Below are 19,926 nucleotides of genomic sequence, written 5' to 3'. Positions count from 1 at the left end.
GCAATAGCTTGTAGATTCTATATACCCTATTGGGATGTGACAAAAACTCAAGGTGGATCTTGTGAAGGTAACTCATTAAAAGACAGCTGCAATATTGTTTTTTAAGCTATCAATATTTTTCACTGATATATTTTCAGAGTTTGTTGAGCACAGCCTAGAAGAAATCCTTAAAGATTCCAGTCCTTATTTACCCTGTGCGTAACGTGTGGCAAACTGCCCACTCCACAGTAAATTAATGAGATGGGCAATTTGCCCATAGTGCAAACAAAAGGGAAAAAATGTCCCCATTGTGTCTACATGTGTGTTTATGTGATCTTCACATGAAGTGTACCTCCAATGTATATCTGCATATTTACACCAGCCTTTTCTGAATCAAAATACAATAATACAATTATAGTTTTATGTTTAGAAGTGACATTTCCCAAGGGGACTATGTGGAACAGTTTTGTCACACACTTGCCCTTCAGGCAAACCATTTTGGAGGCATGCTCTTTGAAAACAGACTCAGGCTGCTCGTCTCATGAGACCGTCTGCGTTTCCGTGTTGGTGTCAGGAGAATTGACATCATGGAGAAGCCCCTCGGTGCAGGTTGCACACTTGGAGGCAGTCTCCTGATGACAGGCCCAGCAATTAAGTGTCTCCCAGGCAGGAGAAAATACCTGTAAGGCAAAATTGACTCCATTGTAAGGCCAGGATTGTGAAAAGGTCCCTGGGTTAGTCATCAGTGTAATTTTATATTTTTTTAATAATTGTAGTGTAGTGAAATTAAAACAAAGCACTTTCATCTCCTAGTATGTGTTCCATTCCCAGCAAGGGAGTACTTTTTTCAACTAGGTATTTTTATTATTGTTGTTGTTGTTGCTGGGGTATTTCTTCTTATTTATTTTCAGTGTATTGGTGAAAAACATCAATTTTGGAGGCTAATTGCCCAAACTACTTTGGATACAAAATTGTTTATCAAAATAACTCAAAACCTAGTGTGCATCATACCTGTGGGAATGCAATAATACATATAAAATAGAACAATGTTCTTGTAGTAACTGAGATGGCCTTCAATTACACGAAATTGAGAAACACAGTGCTCCAATAACTTCTGTTTGATAATTGTTAAGCCAATGAATACCAGCCATTCTAACAACCATAACAGGGAATAGTACAATTCAAATGTGGAAAAAAAGTGATTTCCTTTGTCATCCAAGATGGCAACATGATATGTGGTTTTGAAAATGCCTTCAAAATCATCAACAGTGGCGGTTCTAGACCATTTCAGCTGGGGGAGCCTGGCTTGGGCCAGTTGTAATATTAAGGGGGCCATCAATTTCTCCAGGGTGCTGGAGTAGGGGGGTGTTTTGTCTGCGATGCTAGCAGGGTGGTGGGTGCTGACGGTGTTTTGTCCGCGGTGCTGGGGTGGGGGATGCTGCCGGTGCTATGTCCGCAGTGATAGTTAGATGCGACTCGTGAGGGGGGGCCAGTGACTGGGCCAGTGATTGTATCAGGGTGGCTGTGGCCCCCCTGGCCACCCTTTGGCGGCGCCACTGATCATCAACAACCTATCCTGCTGAAGGTTGGAAAAACTAGAACTGTATCATAACAATATAATTGACACAAAAATTAGAAAAAAATGTTTAGCCAGAGATTAATTTGTGCCATAGCACAATATGAGACTGTGCATGCTAAAACCTCTAAGCACAGCTCTGGTAAATCTAACAATTTAACAAAATGTAACAGCACCCAACCCCCCCATAGCATCCGTCATACTTAGCGCTGCGATTCCTCTGCTACCCCGTACATCCATTCTCTCACACTCACATTTAGCACCGGCACCAAATTAAGCACTGCTTTTAGCCCGTTCCGACCTTGATAGACATCCTCCTGGGGAGAACAGATCTCAGAATGCAGATAGGGTCATGGTTACAATGGAACCCAGTCACTGAACCTATTTACCCAGCATGCACTATTGCCCTAGCTTATGAGGTTTGACCTCTCCCAAAGGTAAAATCCAAAACGGACTTCTAATTCCATATTGAGTGCAGATAGGGTCATAGTTCATATGGAAGACGTATATGAACCCATACATGCTTTATCAAAACATGCCCTTCCCCATGACCTTTGACCTTTCCTCAATTTCAAGTAGGAAAATGGATGATTCAGTTCTAATTGTGCTCAGATAGGGTATTTGCAACTGCCTTCCATTCTATAGCAGCCTTAATACACCATTTCATGACATCATGGAACCCTTGAAACTGCTTGCACTTCATCTTCTTCTTATTATTATTAGTGATTATGGACTACAAACAACATTTTCTGCTGTCCCTCTGTGGCTTCTGTTTACACAACTTCACACTTTTCGCTTTTTCTCTTATTTATCTCATCTTATCACTATTTGCATTTTTCATGTCCAGCACAATAATAAAGATTCTAGTTCTTACTGGAATCTGTAACATTTTACATGAAGTTATCTTTTGGTTGTAAGGACTAGATAATTATGTATCTTTTTACAGTGTTTATATCACTGGCAGTATGCAGACAGTGTCCTTATGTATAGTAACAATGTAGAATTATGTAGAATGTAGAATACTGTGGAATTATACATACAAATGTGTAAGAATGAAAAAACATAAATAGTTACACATAACCTACATTGTAACTATGTGTAACTTCCCTGCAAATACACTGTAACTGCAGGAGTAATTAGTCGCTACTCACAGCCCAACATTTTGCTATTTTGCTGAGTTATGGATTGAAGGAAAAACTTCTTTACACAGAGTGGCTGGTTTTGGAGCAAACTGCTGTTGTTTCTCTGGGACCCTTCAAGAGTGGTGGGGGTTTCTAGTATTAGCATCTAGCAACCTAATGGCAGCCTTGGGCAGAGAGTTTTAATATTGTAAAGCCTTGTTTTGGTTTCATGTTTTGAGGGGGATATTGCTTTTGTGCCATTTTCAATGTCTTCTGTATGCTCTACAGATGTGGACAGTAATAACATTGTCTGCATGAAAAAGGCTAACAATGGATCATTTAAGTCACTGATGCCTTTCAGCGTACATTGAAGCATATTTTTCTTGCAGAATTCAATTCTCAGTTGATATTTAATCTTTCCAACATTTCATTGTAGAATTGTGAATACACTGGGATCCGTCTTTGAGTTTAGTACAATAATCAGATGCACAATTTAAGAGCTTTGGATGACTGATCTTTAATTGAACCCCCACATAAACAAATATGTGCCTTATTGTCAGACTCTGTGAAACTATAGCTACTTACTTTAAACTTGCTTTCCTGTATCCCACAGAAGACCAGTCTCTTGAGTAGCTTGCAGATAGATTGTCTCAATGGAGACTCACACTTCAACTGCAGTCAGGTTACCTGTAGAATTCATGACTGACCAAGTTGTACATTTGTGTTGTTGTTTGGGAATAGGCTAGTTGATTTGGATGACTTGTTTCCAGAAGGGAATTTTCTTATCCTGTTTTCAGAAGCGTATTTTTGCAGCACAACTTAATTCTGTTCTTTGCTGGGTGAGTTTAAAACCACAAACATACAATATCTTTACTGTACACATGCAGGCTTTGAAACCACAACGTCGGATTGGGTGCATCCCTAATTATATTGTACTGCACAGCTGCCTGAGAGTAGCAATTCAACACAGGTTCAATACTAATTTTTCAGTACTCAGTCTAAACATCTGTCCTGTCCCAAAGTAACTGGAATTTATGGAGACAACCCCACTTTGAATAGGCCTGTTTATATGCTCTAGCTTTGATCAGATGTCCAACTGAAAAGCAATTCAAAGAGCTAACCTAACCAACACTGCCAGGCATGTACTGCACACAGCACTGATCTTACACCGACGCTGGGCAACTGACACTACATTAATATTAGACTGAAAGGAACACTTAAGAAAGCAACTTTTTTCTCTCTCGGTCTCTCTCTCTCCCTTTCCCCTCTTGTCCCTGCGATTGGATTTCCAGGCATTAAAGAACAAATTAGGTTTGACTTTTATCCAAAACAGGATCAGCCCCGGCTTTTACTAAATCACGTTTGGGGCTTTCACGTCAAAAGCTGCAATGCAACCTTAAAAAGCGAGTGAGTCTGAGAGTGGAAGTTAACTTTATTAGGGGACCCAGGGGACAAGGGCCTTTCTTTAAATGGTACAACTGTGACAGTTTGCAAGGAGATGGCCGGAGAAAGGAGGGAGGCAGGATGACAGCACAGCATGCAGAGGCTTTTCCCAGCAGGAATGAACAAACGTCACCTTGCTCAAGGCCTAAGGGTCTGGTTTATTGTTCCAGCGCCTTGATTTATTAATGCTTCCCTAAGTCATGGCTTTATTGGTTCCTCTTAAACACGTTTACTACATCTGTGTACTGTATATGTGCCTCTTACTGCATTGACTGGGATAGTGAATCAAAAAAATAATACAAAGCTAGATAATGTTCCATGATTCTTCTTTTTCTAATTATTATAATAATAATAATAATAATAATAATAATAATAATAATAATAATAATAATAATAATAATAGTCTAGTAATTCTTATAGATATTGTAACATTTCCTATACCTGATGCTCTCATTCTTATTTCAAAATGATTTCCATTTACTTTGGATTGTCCAATTGGATTATGTGTAGGGTTGTGGTCATGTCATGAACTGTATGCATTAGATGATGTCACTGCAAATCTCCCCTCTGACAGTGGTCCGTATTATTATTATTATTATTATTATTATTATTATTATTATTATTATTATTATTATGGTGTATTTTTTTACATTTTAGAAATTGACCACGTCTCCCAAAAATGAAACTGTTGTTGATGTTGTTTTTACCTCATTTAATGTAGCTAATTGGATTATGGTAGAAGAAGAACTTAATTGCTCTTACAAACTATAAAGTAATATTCACTGAGCCATTGGAATCAGGATCCTATGATGATCATGTTGGATGTTTTATATTTATATCCTATATACAAAAAAGCTCTGAAAGATGCAAAGAAACATTGTCAAAGTGAACTGAATTAGGAACGACAGAGAGCTCTTTTGCTCAGGCCCAATCAGTATTATCCTTGAACTGAGAGAGGTTCTCTGACTTTAATTTTCAGATACTTGATATTAGCTTTAGGATCCTCAGGGAATATGCCTTGTGCCTCATATTGTAAAAGGGGAAGTCAGCTCTCTGTAGCTCAATTCACTATACCAAAGCAATCCTCCCAGGGAACACATACAGTAGACTGCAAATGTACTAGAACAAACTTAGATTTATCATTTCACCAAAATAACTAATTTTTACAGAAATAATTTCTGGATTTTTGCAAACTATACAGAACAACACTTTATAACTGAAAATCCCAAACAACAACTATTGAACAGTTGTTGTAAAGTGTGTCTGGAGGTCATTTCATTGAAATATTAAACTCTCAGTCAGTTGCTCCCTAGGTGGAATAGAAATGCTCTAGAAAAATACTGTAGTACTTATTATGATTCATGAGCCCATCGACTGCTTGTAAAATGCCCCATGCATTTGATCATTTGTAGGTATGTTTGCCTTGGCTCTTACTGCTTTAAACGCACTGCTTGAGCAGAATGTTAATGTCTTGGATAAAATGTGACTGATATTTTGATGGGATATTCAGCTACAGTGCAAAGCTCTTATGCACAAAGCAAGAGTGTGTTTTGGTACATGCACACACAACTGCAAAGCGGATAAAATCACGTGAAGTTTGCTGTCAAGGGCATTTGATAGCAAATGGAGGATGTCAAATCATGAGAGGAAGCTAAAAGGGATAGTCTTTTTTCCCATTTTTTTTAACCATTCCCAATTACAGTACATGGAAAGTTGTTGCAGAGTAAAATGGTTACAAACTACATGAATGCAAAAAAAGTTAATGTTCACTAATCATTAGGTCACAGACTTTGGTCCTGTTTTCTCAATTTTCTATATCCATGTTATATCTGTGTTAAGGCTGATTATTTATAATAATATGACATTTAATCATTACTGCTTCTTATTCCTTCTTACTACCTTTTTCCTTGTAAGGGATCGATCTGGTTGCTAATGTTTAGAATGTGTTTTTCCTCGCTGCCATTTCATCATGCAGAATAATAAATCCCTTATGTGAATAGTAAGACACAGAGGTCAAAATGGCTTTGAAAACCATCACTGAAATGAACCCTGGGTAATTTGAGATGGGGCTGCCAATAACCATCCTGGTGCCAGATAATATTCTGCCGCATTTTGTTTGAGTTCCTTAAGAATCCCCAGTGTGTTTCCCAGCGGTTAAGAAGTAATGTGTATAAAACATGACAGTGTGAGTTAAAATGGGCACATGCCTTCCTGAAGGAGCACTAGTAATGACTCCTTTTTTAATGTATTGATTGCAAATATGTGCTGGCAAGGAAACATAGGTATTATTCTATAGCAAAAAAAGCATTCATAAGATCACAGGATATCAAATGATCACTTGTCAATACAATGTCTATGTTCTGTTCTGTCTGGAACTACCAGGACATTTTATGGAAGAATCCAGAGATGAAGGACCCTGCTGTTATTGGAACAGTAATGATTTTTTGACACAGCTGGTTTTACAAGCAGCAGTAATTATAGTATTGGGCTGACTAATTGAAGCTAAGAGGCATGTAAACTTTGGGCTGCCACTCCATTGATTTTGATGGGGGTGGCTGTCAGAAGTTTACCAATCTCCTGTCTGAACTCCCTTCCATCATCTGAAATCATTGCAGTTTCTGTTGTAGGTCGAAATCAGAGTTCAGCAAATCCTAAATACCACTGACAAATAAGTACAGTCTAATGCGTAATGTGTCTTAACCTAAATAAATCACTAAATTACCCTGTTTCCCTTGAAGGGGGTGAATATTTCCAACTACAACTGTAGATGTAGCAAATAAACAAACCCTCAACCCAAGTAGTGCCAGCAGCAATGCCACATTGGCAGAAGGTGGTTCAGTGCTCTGTTGTCTTGACCATGGCCCCTGTTTGTGTTGTAGGCGCTTTGGGACAAAGTGTGCCTCCTGTCAACAGGGCATCCCCCCAACACAGGTGGTGAGGAAAGCCCAGGACTTTGTGTACCACCTCCACTGCTTCGCCTGTGTCATGTGTAACCGGCAGCTGGCCACGGGAGACGAGTTTTACCTCATGGAGGATGGGAGGCTGGTGTGCAAAGAGGACTACGAGACGGCCAAACAGAACGGTATGCAGGGATCTGAGTGGAAACACATCTATGACAACAGAGTCCATCAGCTCTTACCAACGACTCTCCATTGCTGGTCGTGCAGAGCCACGAGCTCTGGCAGTCTATCCATCAAACCAACCATTGACTCAGTCGGTGCCATTGGATGTGATCTTTAGCTTTGGGATTGAAGGTCACTTTGTCATGCACCAGAACAGACACTGAGACATACTTGGACCTGGGTTGGAGTTGTGTTTGGGTGTAAACACTGGCATTGTATTAGGGTCTACTAAAACCAATCTGTATACTTCATGTTGGTTTGGGGAATAATCACAGCCAGTGAAGTAGACCCATATTAATAAAAACCTTAATTCCCCACCATGGGAGTTTTGCAGTGGTTTAATCCTGAGAGGTGGACTGCTTCTTCACCATTACTTTGTCCAGTGCTGTAGGTTTATACATTACATCACATCAGTGTTCACGCATTATAATTTTTTTTGCTCCTCTCTAGGGCAGTGTCAGATGCAATGGAAATAGATAAATAAGTGTCACAGGAACCCACTAGACAGTAGGTGTGGAGGTCTATTTACTTATCCAGGCTTGGCATTGCTGACTAGTGTTGCAGTGCATCTGCTTCAGTCAGAATGTTTTTTTCGGGAATGCAAATGCACATGAGGAATTGCATAACACCAGTTTTCTGACCATGAAATGTACCGATAAAGAATTAATACACAAGTGCGAGTTATCGTTTTTTAATAACGTGCATTTAAACCTAAAAGGTGAGCAGTCACAATGAGGATAACGGCAGCCAATTATTACCGTGTTATTGTATTCCAGGTCACAAACAACCAACCCCTCATCTGAAGTGTGGCCATGCAAAAGGACAGTGGATGCTCCCCTTTGTCCACAGTAGTGAGCTATGGCAGACACTGTAAGGCCCTCCGAATGATTTATCAGCTCCGTGTTGCAAGGCAATGCCTTGGCTCCATTAAAGAGGGGTCAGCTCTCTTTAGCAGCAGTGTAAGCCTGGAACTAGCAACCTCTCTGGCTAACCCTTCGCCCAGTTCTCAGCATTTAACGGGGCAGAGCTGTGATTTTCAACAGGGAATGCACTTGCGCCTTTCATTACCAGAGAGAGAGAGAGATAGAGAGAGAGAGAGAGGGAGAGAGAAGAAAGAAATCACAATAAAATAATATATATCTCTGGGGTCTTCGGCGTCTCGGTAATTAAATCTTAAGCTAAAGTGACCTTTTATGGATTTCACGCTGAAAGCCTTGACTGCTCATTTATTGCGATTTCCGTCCTGCCCTGATTGATTATGCTAAATGATGTCATGCACATTGCTACTGGGGTACCGATTATTCCCCAACTCCCAGCATCCCACTTTGGGGATGGATTAATGTGCCCCCCTGTGCTGTGGAGAGACTGAGACAGCCATGTGTGATGAACACAGCGCTGTTCATCCAGGCAGGCCTGTTCTGGCGCTCACTTGATCTTTAACCCCCACTGGCCTTAGAGTCAAACTATGCCCAATCACATGCATATTTCTGTTGGAATCATCAAAGACACTGGAATCAACCCATCGAGATACAGTTACAGGTTACGTGTGAAAAGTCTTATCGATGTGTATGGAAAGGTGTTGTTCCAAGTCTTTGCCGAATATTAGGATTGACAAATTGACAAAAAATACAATGCAAAGAAGAAAAAAGAGATTCAATTTGTTTGTATACTTTGCATACCCACTGTGACTTGTACATGTTTCAAAGCTTCAGTTTGAGAAGATTCTCTTCAGAGGAACGATGTAAAAACAGTTCAATCAATGGAGGGAAGATTAGGAGCTTGCGTGATAGAGTTGCTGGAGACAAAATTCCAAACCCCATGACAAGTTTCAGAGCTCTTCCCATTAGCGAGAAGTCCCCAGATCCCTGTGGCTTCAACCTGTGCTTCTGTACTCCCCTGGTAAGAGCCCCTGTTTGTGTCCATCTGTAGACGATTCAGAGGCGGGGGCCAAGAGGCCACGGACCACCATTACGGCCAAGCAACTGGAGACGCTGAAGAACGCCTACAAGAACTCGCCCAAGCCTGCGCGGCACGTAAGGGAGCAGCTGTCTTCGGAGACGGGGCTGGATATGAGGGTGGTGCAGGTGAGGAGAGCAGGGCCCTGATTAGGGAAGAGGGGAGTAGGAGCTGAGGTCTGCGGCTCAAGACTTAGGGATGGATGACTAAACTTGGATTTCTGTTCGCATTAAAAAAGCTAGTGGCCGTGTGTTGCTAATTCTCGTCTCTCAAACCCCAAAATGACCAGGGCCTTTTATTATTATTATTTGAATATATGGGAGTCCAGTCTTATTAATACAGGCAAAACTTAAACAGAGTTAGGTCATCTTATTTGCACAACTCGCCCCCAGTGCACAATGGTATAGAAATGAATCTGCTACAAAAGGCACAAGGCCAGGCAACCAGACACTTCCTGTCTTTGTTCCATTGTACAGTCTTGTGTCACTTACATATCAAAGCAGCTCATACACAACAGGGATATACACAAACATTTCCAGGAATATCTGCATCCTAACACTGCCTTAAATCCACCCCTCACGCCACAGTCTCAGTAGAAGGTATTCAGGTTAATGCTGATTTCTCGGTCAACATCATGTTGTCCTTTGTACAGACTATAAACAAAACTTAACGAACAAAACTCTACCTTGGTGATTTGTTTTCCTCTCATCTTCACGAAGCACCTTCTCTTTCTCTGTTTGTCTCTGTCATTGAAGGTTTGGTTTCAAAACCGGCGGGCGAAGGAGAAGCGGTTGAAAAAGGACGCCGGGAGGCACCGCTGGGGACAGTTCTATAAGAATGTGAAACGGAGCCGCGGCGGGTCCAAGCCGGAGAAGGAAAGCTCAGCCGAGGACGGGGGGCTTAGTGACAGTGAGTTAAGCTTCAGAGGTAAGGGGAAAAAGAAAACATCACATAAACACACACACCTTTCCCCAACCCCACTTGTGTTTTTAGTTTTTAATTCCTTCACAGTCCACTTACCAGTTTGAAACGTACTTTTAACATTTTAATTAATTCACTTATTGTTTACCGGATTCAAATTCCCTGATTTAGTGCTTTACCTGATACAGACATCAATGTAAGCATTATTTTTTGATTGTTTTGTTTTCAGTTTAATCGAACCGTTACCACACATAAGTCCTTCTGGAATGAATAGGTACTGCTTTCAGTTAGTGCAGGGTGACTGTTATTTACAGCGTCCCAGGTTGGTACTTCAGTGACAAATGAATACTGAAAAATGCTGGGCCCTACTCTCACCTCGCTCTCTGGGGTCCTCTAAACAGGCCCAGCTCTTAAAGTCTCACGAGTGAGACATCCCGTTTATTTTGAGTTTTGCAAGCATGTTTTGGGGACTCGTAAAACTTGAGCCTCATGTTTTATGAGAAATGTAAAAAAGGCCACACCAACTCCATAAACCAGGTAAAGCTTTTAGTCAATTAACAACTGAGTGTTCCCGGTGCTTTTTTGTTGTTGTTATTGGAAACAGACAGATTTGAAATCATGGGAAGGGCTGACGGGACTGCAATGTTATGGCGTGAGTCTTGAAATATGTGTCCGTGAGCACACTGCTCAGCAGGTAAAAGACTCTCGTTTTCCTCTCACTGGGGTTGGAAAGACACTTTTCTTTGCTCCTTTATCAAAGGTCAGTTTCTATTGTGGATACATACAGGCAGTTGGGGTCAGTGTTACTCCTCAGCTGCAGGGGCAATCCTCACTTTGACCACAGAGCCAGGTCATAGAGTACTGCTATAGGTGGAGGTGGTCCTTTCCTTTCTTGCTTTTTATTGTTGTGTTCAGGTTAACTCGTTATGAAGGTGACTCATTTTATTATAGCAGGGCTCTACCACGTCCCCCAACTATACAGGATCCCCTATTGAACCATTCTACAACATTTAATTGAAAGAGTTGAATGGGATACAAAGCCACTGATGATCACAGAGACATGATCAGCTTGTCCTTTAGATGGGAAATGCTCACTGAACCCTTGAGAAGGTATGCTCTCATACAACAATGATTTTCTCTTATTGTTGTTGTTGAGTTGGAAACTATTGATACACACATAATTAAATGCATTTAATCAATTTTATTTAAATCAGGATATTCTTTCATATGCCTCTCTGACAGCTGAGGAGTCAGAACCAGGGAAAGATGTATAGAGCTTGGGAAAGGGAGCTCTCATGCCTCACTGGCATTCGAGTTTCATTGACATGGGCACAGCTACACAGTATCCTTAAACTGTACAAAGTAACTACATTCCTTATAGGGGTGGAGAAAATATAGACATCTCTTTACAAAAGCCTTTATACAATGCCTCTAGACTTTAATTTCCACTTGTTTCTACTGGTAAATCTGGAACCAGACCGTTGTGGGTGCTGTAGAGGTGCCATGACTGTGTTATTTGTGGGGATGTGAAAATACTACTTTTTAATAACTGTTTTCTACCTCTGATCTTTTCTAATAGTTTAGGATCTGGGTTTTCTGTGCTCTTGTGTTTAACTGGTATTTTACAAGTCTTCAACCGTAAATTAATGTATAACGGTTTTAGCCACTGATATAATGCTTAACGTAATAGAACTGTGTAATTCACATTGACCTACATTTATAAATTAGACAAAACACAGAAAAACATGATAGTAATCCGTATTTAGAAAAAACAAAGTGTGGCATTCAGTAAAAACCACTACCTAGAGAATGTAGGATGCAATCTATATCCTGAGTCAAGTTACTCCTCAATACTCCTTTAGCTGGGAGTTCCCCTTAGCCACCAGGGCTCACATATTTCACTGAGCAGCACATTGACATGGTGGGTTAGGAGTCAACACTGCCTGTGGCTTCTAGGGTACCTGTAGGCTTGAACTGATCTATGTAATAGCCCCGGTTTGGGCATGCAGTGCGCTTCGATCTCCTGTTCTCAACTCCTAATTGGACATTAAAGAGAGGTGGGGTGAATGGTAATTCCTATATAAAAAAGACACAGATCTCAACCAGTAGTAGTTTTCTGATTTCCAAACAAGCAGAGCTACTTAGATACAACATAATCCTGCTGTGAATGTATTGTCAGCTGATCAGAATGAATGAATGCTATCTAAACACAATATCTTTTCCGTCTCTGTCCCCAACAGAGGACCAGATCCTGTCAGACTTGGGCCACACCAATGGGTTGTATGGCAGTGTGGGAGACGTGGCCAATGGCAGTCTGTTGAATGGCAGCTTCTCATTGGACGGCACGGGGCAGCCATTCCATGACCTACGAGCGGGCAGCCCCTACGGGGTCCCCCAGTCACCCTCGTCCATTGTCTCTCTGCCCGCCCACACCCCCCTGCTCAACAACCTGGGCTTCAATATGGACAGCATCATGAGCCAAGGAGGGCAGGGGGTCAGCCAGGCACTGAGGGCCATGGCGGGGGGTCCCACCTCTGACCTCTCAACAGGTAGCAGCGCTGGCTACCCAGACTTCCCCACCAGCCCTGCTTCCTGGTTGGATGAGATGGACCACTCCCAGTTTTAGACTGGGGAGACATGGCGACTTTTTACATTTATACAGAGTTATTTTTCAAGGGGGCAACTGAGGGCGCCTCTAAGGAACTTCAGTGGGTCTGCGAGGGGCAGCTGGCAAGAACAGACACAACACAGCAGCTGATAGCAAACAGAAGATGGTGGCATGCTTCTGCCAACGTTTGGGGGTTGCACAACTGACTGAGATAATACAAAATATATATGTATTTTTTCTTTTTTTTTTTGCATTGTTAGTGACTGTCCTTTTCCTTTTTTCCCTGAGCAAATCCCTTTCTCTCCATTGTCTTCTTCCCCTATTTAAAATTGGGAAGGCAAGCCAAAAACGTAAAGTGCCACAACGGTAATTTTGTGGAGTTTGTTTGTATGGAAAAAAAGGAAACAAGGTCAGAGATAGTCGAATGTCAGAGGATTATCTCTGAAATGAGCAGGTGACTGTTCATGGGAAAAGTTTTGTTATTTAATGCACTTTACCTTTGCGTCTGTTCAACATGAAGAGTAATGACATACGATTGTGATTGTCAACAGAATTGTACAAGTTTGAATTCAATCAACGAATAGAACAAAGACGTGAAACAGAACAAGCATAAAAAGCAGTTTGTAAACGACAACCTGGTATAGAGCAAGAAAAATATAATTTTACCTGTTACTAGGGTGCTTTTATATGTGTTTAGCCACTTTAATGTATTATTTTACTGCACATGACATTGCAATGTCAGCAGCAGAGTACATTCGATGGCATTTGACTAGACTCTGAAACGTTGGCTGGTAAAACAAAACCAAGTAGACAACCCTAAACCAAAATGTGTCAGAAGGAGTGTACATTAATCATTTGGAAAAGGGGAAAAGACGTGAAAATGTAATGCTCTGGAGGCTGCTTCACTTGTGGCAAACTGCTGAAAATGCAAGAGGTACAAACAGAATGCAGGTCACACAGAATCATCGTTTGTCTCCTCTTACAGATTGGTCAGAGCAAGGTGATCCTGTGATGTCACCGTAGAAATACACAAGGGACTAAATTCTACAATGCCTTTTGGATACCATTCAAGGGTTAGCAGTGCTAAGGATTCAAATTCCATAGCCCTAAGATAACAGGGGAGGTAGGGATAGTTATACACTGATCTTCAGTGCAGGAGATTCTGCTTGTGTGTGGAAATGAGGACTTGATGTACTTCTTCGAGGACCCAACACTGACTTCAGTGTCTGCTCTGCTGAGTCTCTATAAAGCATGGGTTCACGCTCTCTTTAACTCACCAACACTCTCAGAACTGGGAAAAGCCATTGCATTGGTACTAGTAAGACCATAATAATTAGTTTAATTTGCTGGGTTCAGCTCCGGTCTTGGGCGTCTGCCTGTGTGGAGTTTGCATGTTCTGCCTGTAGCCTGTACTGGATGAAGTGGTAATTGAAAATGGATGGATGGATTAATTTGCTCAGGTGGAGCAAAAATCATCGGAAGACACTGCACCCCCCCACCCCCGGGACAAGATTAGGGACCCCGGCTATAAAGCCAGGAAAGTTCACTGAATCCAGGAAGATGGGAAATATCAGTCAAGATGGCAAACACAAAATCAAAAGGTGGTTTTACATATAACATGCATATATAAGAATGTCTATGGGAATATGATTCTGTCTGAAATATGAATATGTCTGAAACTCTACTATGAAAGTCAATGGAGGGGAGACACAAATGGAAGACTTCTCAAATTCAATCACACTAAAACAACAGGGCTTGGAAATGGTTTTAGACTAGGCTAGGGAAATTAAAAAGGGCGGGGGGGCAATAGGTGATGGATCTGGAATGGGATATTGCACTAAATTCTGTCCATTTATCACAGAAGCAGAGGTGATTGTCTGGTTCTGGCAACTGCTTAAGACTGGCAGGTCTTCATCCAGAACAGAGCAGAGAATGTGATCACACCTGATCCAGCGATCCTTCAGCATCTTTGCCAACCCCTGCTGTTAAAAATTATATTTTGGTCATTTATAGGGTGACCATTTGGCTCCATAGGCACCAACACACTTTGATACAGGGGATTACAGGGCTGGATGATAATGCTGCTTTTCAACTGAAGGAAATGAACATGTACTGATCAAGCTGTTCCTGCTCCTGATGCCAAACAGATGGAGCGAACGGTGGATCAACGGTAAGAGTTGAATCGTGAGAGAGCATGCCCTTTTATATGTGATCAATCGCGACTGTAAACAATAGCAGAAACTATTTACAGAAATGAAAAAAAAGGCTGGACTGGATTTCTTTGTAGGCTAATGGAGCTCAAAGCCTCAATTTAGCAACAGTGAAAAACTTGAATATGCTCTTGTTGAAAGGTTGGACTGCTGAGAAGCGAGACATATGATCACTTTAGACCAGGGATCTCAGACTCAGTCTCTGGAGCGACATGTGAATGCTGGTCTTTGTTCCAACAGAGTCCTCAATTAGTTAATTAGTGCAATTAATTATTCAGTTTGACCTCTTTAAAACAATATATTGCGAGGTATTTTACAGCTGATTGTCTAAAAGTGCATTTGATTCAAGGTAGTTGTGTATAAAATATCCTGGCACCTGAATAGGTGTTTCAATGTATCTAGCTAATTAAACAATTAGACCAATTAAGTAACTGAGGACTCTGTTGGAACGAAGACCAGCATACACATGGCCCTCCAGGAATTGAGTTTGAGACCCTTGCCTTAGACACTCACCATGCCATGTGTCTGGGTCATGAACCACCCCGCCATTCCTTGCGGCTCCTGTTATTCTTTGGCTCTGCTGTCCTGCAGAGTCATGTTTGGGGAGAGTGTGATGGCAGTGAACTCTGATTACACCTCAAAAGGGCAGTAAATGTCCCAGCTTGGTCTGTGAGCTCAACCCTGACAAACGGAGGACTTATTGATATGGTTTCAATTGCAGGTCCTCTCAAACAGACTGCTCAGCAGGACAGGCTTTAGGCCTTCTTAGGTTCGCTTTTGCCAAGACAGTGTTGTACGATGATTCATGTTTCCCTGCATCGTGAACTTTGTCCCGCTCATTCATCACACCTCATCAACCAAATCCAGTGCAAGGCCAGGAAACAGCAAGGCTTCTAGTTTCATCCTTGGATTGTAGATATTCAGTAGTCTACAGCGACGGCACTCAGCCTTGGTCAGCACACTGTCCTGCTGGGTTTTGTTCAAACCATGCTCTCATGTTAAACTCATAACTTGTCTACTCAGAGCTTTTTGACTATTTAAAATGGTTAATGACTTTGTGTTTAACAGAAAATGATTGAAGGCTCTTGAATTCTCATTTTGTCAACTAAGCCATTTAAAAAAATGAAGAAAACAATGAGTTCATTTAAGATTTTGATGGCAAGAACCATGCTGGTAACCAAACCCAGGTTGTGCTTCTCCAGGACCAGGGCTGGGAAGCACTGATCCACAGTTCTAAAGTTGCTAAGCTTTCTTTGTTGACAGTATTTGCAGTTGATTTGCTTCCACGACACATCACCTGTATCTTGGCAATGTCCTGCTAGACAAACTAGAATTCTACAGGCAGATCAAATGCTTGTAGGAGGGTTTCCACTTGTAAAGAGGGGCACAGCTTGAGCTTGATCATGCAGATCCCTGACTGGAATCTGGACCGAGTCCATGGCCAACAATGTTTGGGGTTTCACCTTAGCTAGTGCACAATTGACTGAGCACTTAGAGAAGTTGGGGAGACTTGAGGTGGGACAGAGTTTCAGATGCTGTTTTCAACCTAAGCTGGTGTGAGGGTTCTATATTTGAGTCTAGTTATTTCCTCATTGCCCAGTGTCAACTGGAGGCATACAGTATGAAAATAATTGAAGTCAAATACTAATAAGAAAAAAAGAATAGTTAATTTGGATCAGCAGTTTCACTTCTGTGATTCAGATTTGATACATCTTGAATCTATAAGGAAGAGACTAAACGTTTGACATCTGGCAAGACATTGTAAATTTACATTTTAGTCTCAAACCAAACATGCTGCCATATACTGAGCAGTAGATACATTTGGTTTGTGACATACTGCTGATATTAGATTGGTTATTCAATGGGCAGTGGCGAAAACTATCATATCCGATGTTTCATGAAAGCGTTTGACATGGTTCCTCCAATAGGGTTACACTCTTCTCATCAAGCTTATCTCATTGCAGTGGTTTAAAACATAAGTGTGGCAATACAAATGGCTGCACGAAACAAGTTTCCTCACGGTTATAGTATTATTTGTATTGACATCATTATTGTTTCAAATATTTGTTGCAGCCTTGAACTGAGCCTTTGTTGAGCAATCAGACTTTTAATTTTTTCCACCAAGTGTCAGTAAGTTCAATCCGAATATTTAAGGAAATGGGCAACACACAATTGTAAAGGGTAATGTGTGTCGTGGAGGGAAAAATAGGGGAAAGGCTCAAAACTTTAAGATCAATAGAAAAAGGTATGTTGAGCCAAAGTCATGTGTAGTGAATTGCAAACTGATGTTTTTCTGCAGTGTCAATTTCTGTACCACGTTCACGAGGGCTAGAATGGAGAGAAGGAAATAAATGCATATTAAAGCAAAGACAACCGAACCACAGAACAAACAGAACAATGTTCCCTTGCCTCACAACTTTGGAGTCTTAATGTTGTAAATTTTGTACAGTTTCAAAGGTGGAGTCTTGTTTCATGAGAACTATTTATTGCCATGTGTCTTTGAAGAAGAAAATAATAATTAAAAAAAAAAGCAGTGAGTCTATTTGTATATGCCTTCTGTGCGTTGGCATGAATTGTGTACAGTGAAGTCTATATTAAAAAGAGAAAAAAAATGTTTTGGAATTGCTCATGGCTTCCTCTTTCTGGGTATTATACTGTTCTGTCCTGTTTTTTATATATATAATGCAGATATGCATGAGGAACATCTTTATAATTCCCAACTTAACCTCCTAGCATCCAGGAAGTGTTCATTAACTATAGCACCTCAATTATGATTTATACTTTACTTATTAAGCTGTCAATTAAGCCAGATAATGAACATGTATTTAAGACACTTGAAATGAGTTGTTACCAAATATGTTTTTGTGCTTTTGTAAATGTATTTATGTATTCAGCAGCTAGTCTCCTATATCTTCCTATTTGGTTAAAAAAAATTATTATGTCCATTCATTGCCGGATAGGAACTCTCAATCCCAGCTAATGTACAAGGCTGTTCATTTCCTGTCATGTTAAACAATTGTCTGAGGTCATTTTAGGTTTCTGTACAAGCCTCACAGCCATCGCTCAGCAGGCCAATATATATTTATTGTCTAGTCAAAAGGAGCTGCCCATTAATTGATATAACAATGTTTTTATTCAAACAAACACAGCAGATGACACGTCATCCATAAGCACGAAAAGAGCATCGCTAGTCCGGTCTATGCAGGACACAGAAAGAGTACACCCCCAGTGCCAGAAACGACCATTAATATAGACTGTGAAGGTTCGGGATCTTCTTGTGTGTTGCTGCAGCTTAAAAACAAGCCAGCGCATCTGGTAGGCTGAGGGCACTGATCCCAAGGCTACTAAAGACAGCACCAGATTGTAGCAATGCACTATCAAATCTTTTTTTATCCCCTCACTGTTAACTAATTGTAATCTGCTTTGTGAAATGTGGATAAATATGGTGCACTGTGATGGAATAGGCCGGCCGTGCTGCTTAACACACAAACACAAACCAGTCAAGAAGCACAGATATGCAAACAACAGAGCCTCAGATCCCAGCTGTTTGCAAACACATTAGCCACGAGCTAGGACATTGGATGTCAAAGCTTTCCGATTACGGACAGACCAGTGTTGAAAGATAGATCACGGGGGGGAGGGGGGCAGAGGAATTATCATCTGTAACATTTCTGATCTTATGTTGAAAATAACGGTCTCAAAGGAATATTGGTGGAAGGCAAAATGACTATAATTTATTACTGTTATATATATAATTGCCCCCATTTTCAGTGTTTTTTGTGTGTTGTTCTCGTCTGCACATTAAACAATATTCTTCATTATTCGAATGCATCTTGACAACAACAGGTAAGCAGTGATCAGGAAAACAGATACCGAAAGGTCCAAGCCAAAATGAGGACACCTCCTCGGCTCAACATGGTCCTCACAACATGATGTGAATATTCAGTGATGATCAGTTCTCTTGACACAATACAAAACATGCATCTTCCAGAACTGTCCATGAAGCGCAGCGTCTCAGCCTATGAATGGCTCTGGTCTGCAGGCGGCTCAGAAACCACTCGCTAAGTCAACGGCAAAGGCAACTCAGCTGAGCTCTGGATCCGTCATTCTCCTTGGAAATGAAGTGAACTCTACCAGAGCAAGGCCTTCGTGTCTTCTCAGCAGGGCCTGCTTTTCTGAAAATGAGCTCCAACGCACTGCTATGGTTACTGTATTAACTAAAGCTATATTCAAACAAGCCTCTCCATAATCAAATACTACAATGAGATAATAAAAAGCCTATTACACGACAATTTGAAGTGTGATCTTCAAACAGTGCGTACCGACATCTCTGTTTTTACATTTAAATTATTATTAATTCAAGCAAGCCCAAGGACAGGCTTTATGCCCCAAATCCTAATCAATCACCTCTATACTGTCATGTTACACTGCCACACTGGCCAGCAAAATGTCCCCAGTTGGAAGAATGACCTCTCTGCATCCCAAATGTCTTTGTGGAAGAATAGGTTTTGGAGACTTTATTGGCTTTCTGCAGTAAATAAAAGAAAAGGTGTTTTTGCTACTAAATATGTCTGATTATACACACATATCTGTGTATCTATATTTATGGGCAGATTCATAAAATAATCATGATCGTATTATGACTGGTATAGTAAACCTGATAGGCTGTTGCCTTTACGTCACCAACCTGCCTGCCTGTTAGTAGAAATTGAAACATCTGATTCAGCTGTAAGTCGTCTCCTTTTACCAACAGGCACAAGTCGGCTGAGTCTCTGCTACAGAAGGAAACAGAGTGGCAGATTTTCTTCTAAATCCATTTACTTAATGGCCTTTCTGAATCCGTCACACAGAAAATAGGCCTTCCCAGAACAAAGCTACGTTTTCGCCAGCGATTTTTCTTACAGCATTAATCGGGCCCAATTTATGGACCGCGTTTAATAGCGCACACTTACAAAGATAAACAGTGATAAAGACAGTTATGATAATTTAC

At 41.0% G+C, this 19,926-nt stretch overlaps 1 protein-coding gene across 1 annotated transcript in view; it reads left to right on the top strand.

Annotated features, from left to right (window-relative positions):
- lhx4 (LIM homeobox 4) overlaps window positions 1-17,534 on the top strand; it is a 31,855-nt gene extending 14,321 nt beyond the window's left edge. The window contains exons 3-6 of the mRNA XM_066692398.1: window positions 6,999-7,201; window positions 9,171-9,325; window positions 9,953-10,124; window positions 12,359-17,534. Of these exons, the coding sequence (XP_066548495.1) occupies window positions 6,999-7,201; window positions 9,171-9,325; window positions 9,953-10,124; window positions 12,359-12,744 (916 nt within the window). The 3' untranslated portion in view covers window positions 12,745-17,534. The remainder of the gene's footprint in view (window positions 1-6,998; window positions 7,202-9,170; window positions 9,326-9,952; window positions 10,125-12,358) is intronic.
- The last annotated feature ends 2,392 nt before the right edge of the window (window positions 17,535-19,926 follow it).

Source organism: Amia ocellicauda, chromosome 19 (assembly GCF_036373705.1).
Source record: "Amia ocellicauda isolate fAmiCal2 chromosome 19, fAmiCal2.hap1, whole genome shotgun sequence".
NCBI lineage: Eukaryota > Metazoa > Chordata > Actinopteri > Amiiformes > Amiidae > Amia > Amia ocellicauda.
This window is presented reverse-complemented; position numbering and strand designations above follow the sequence as displayed.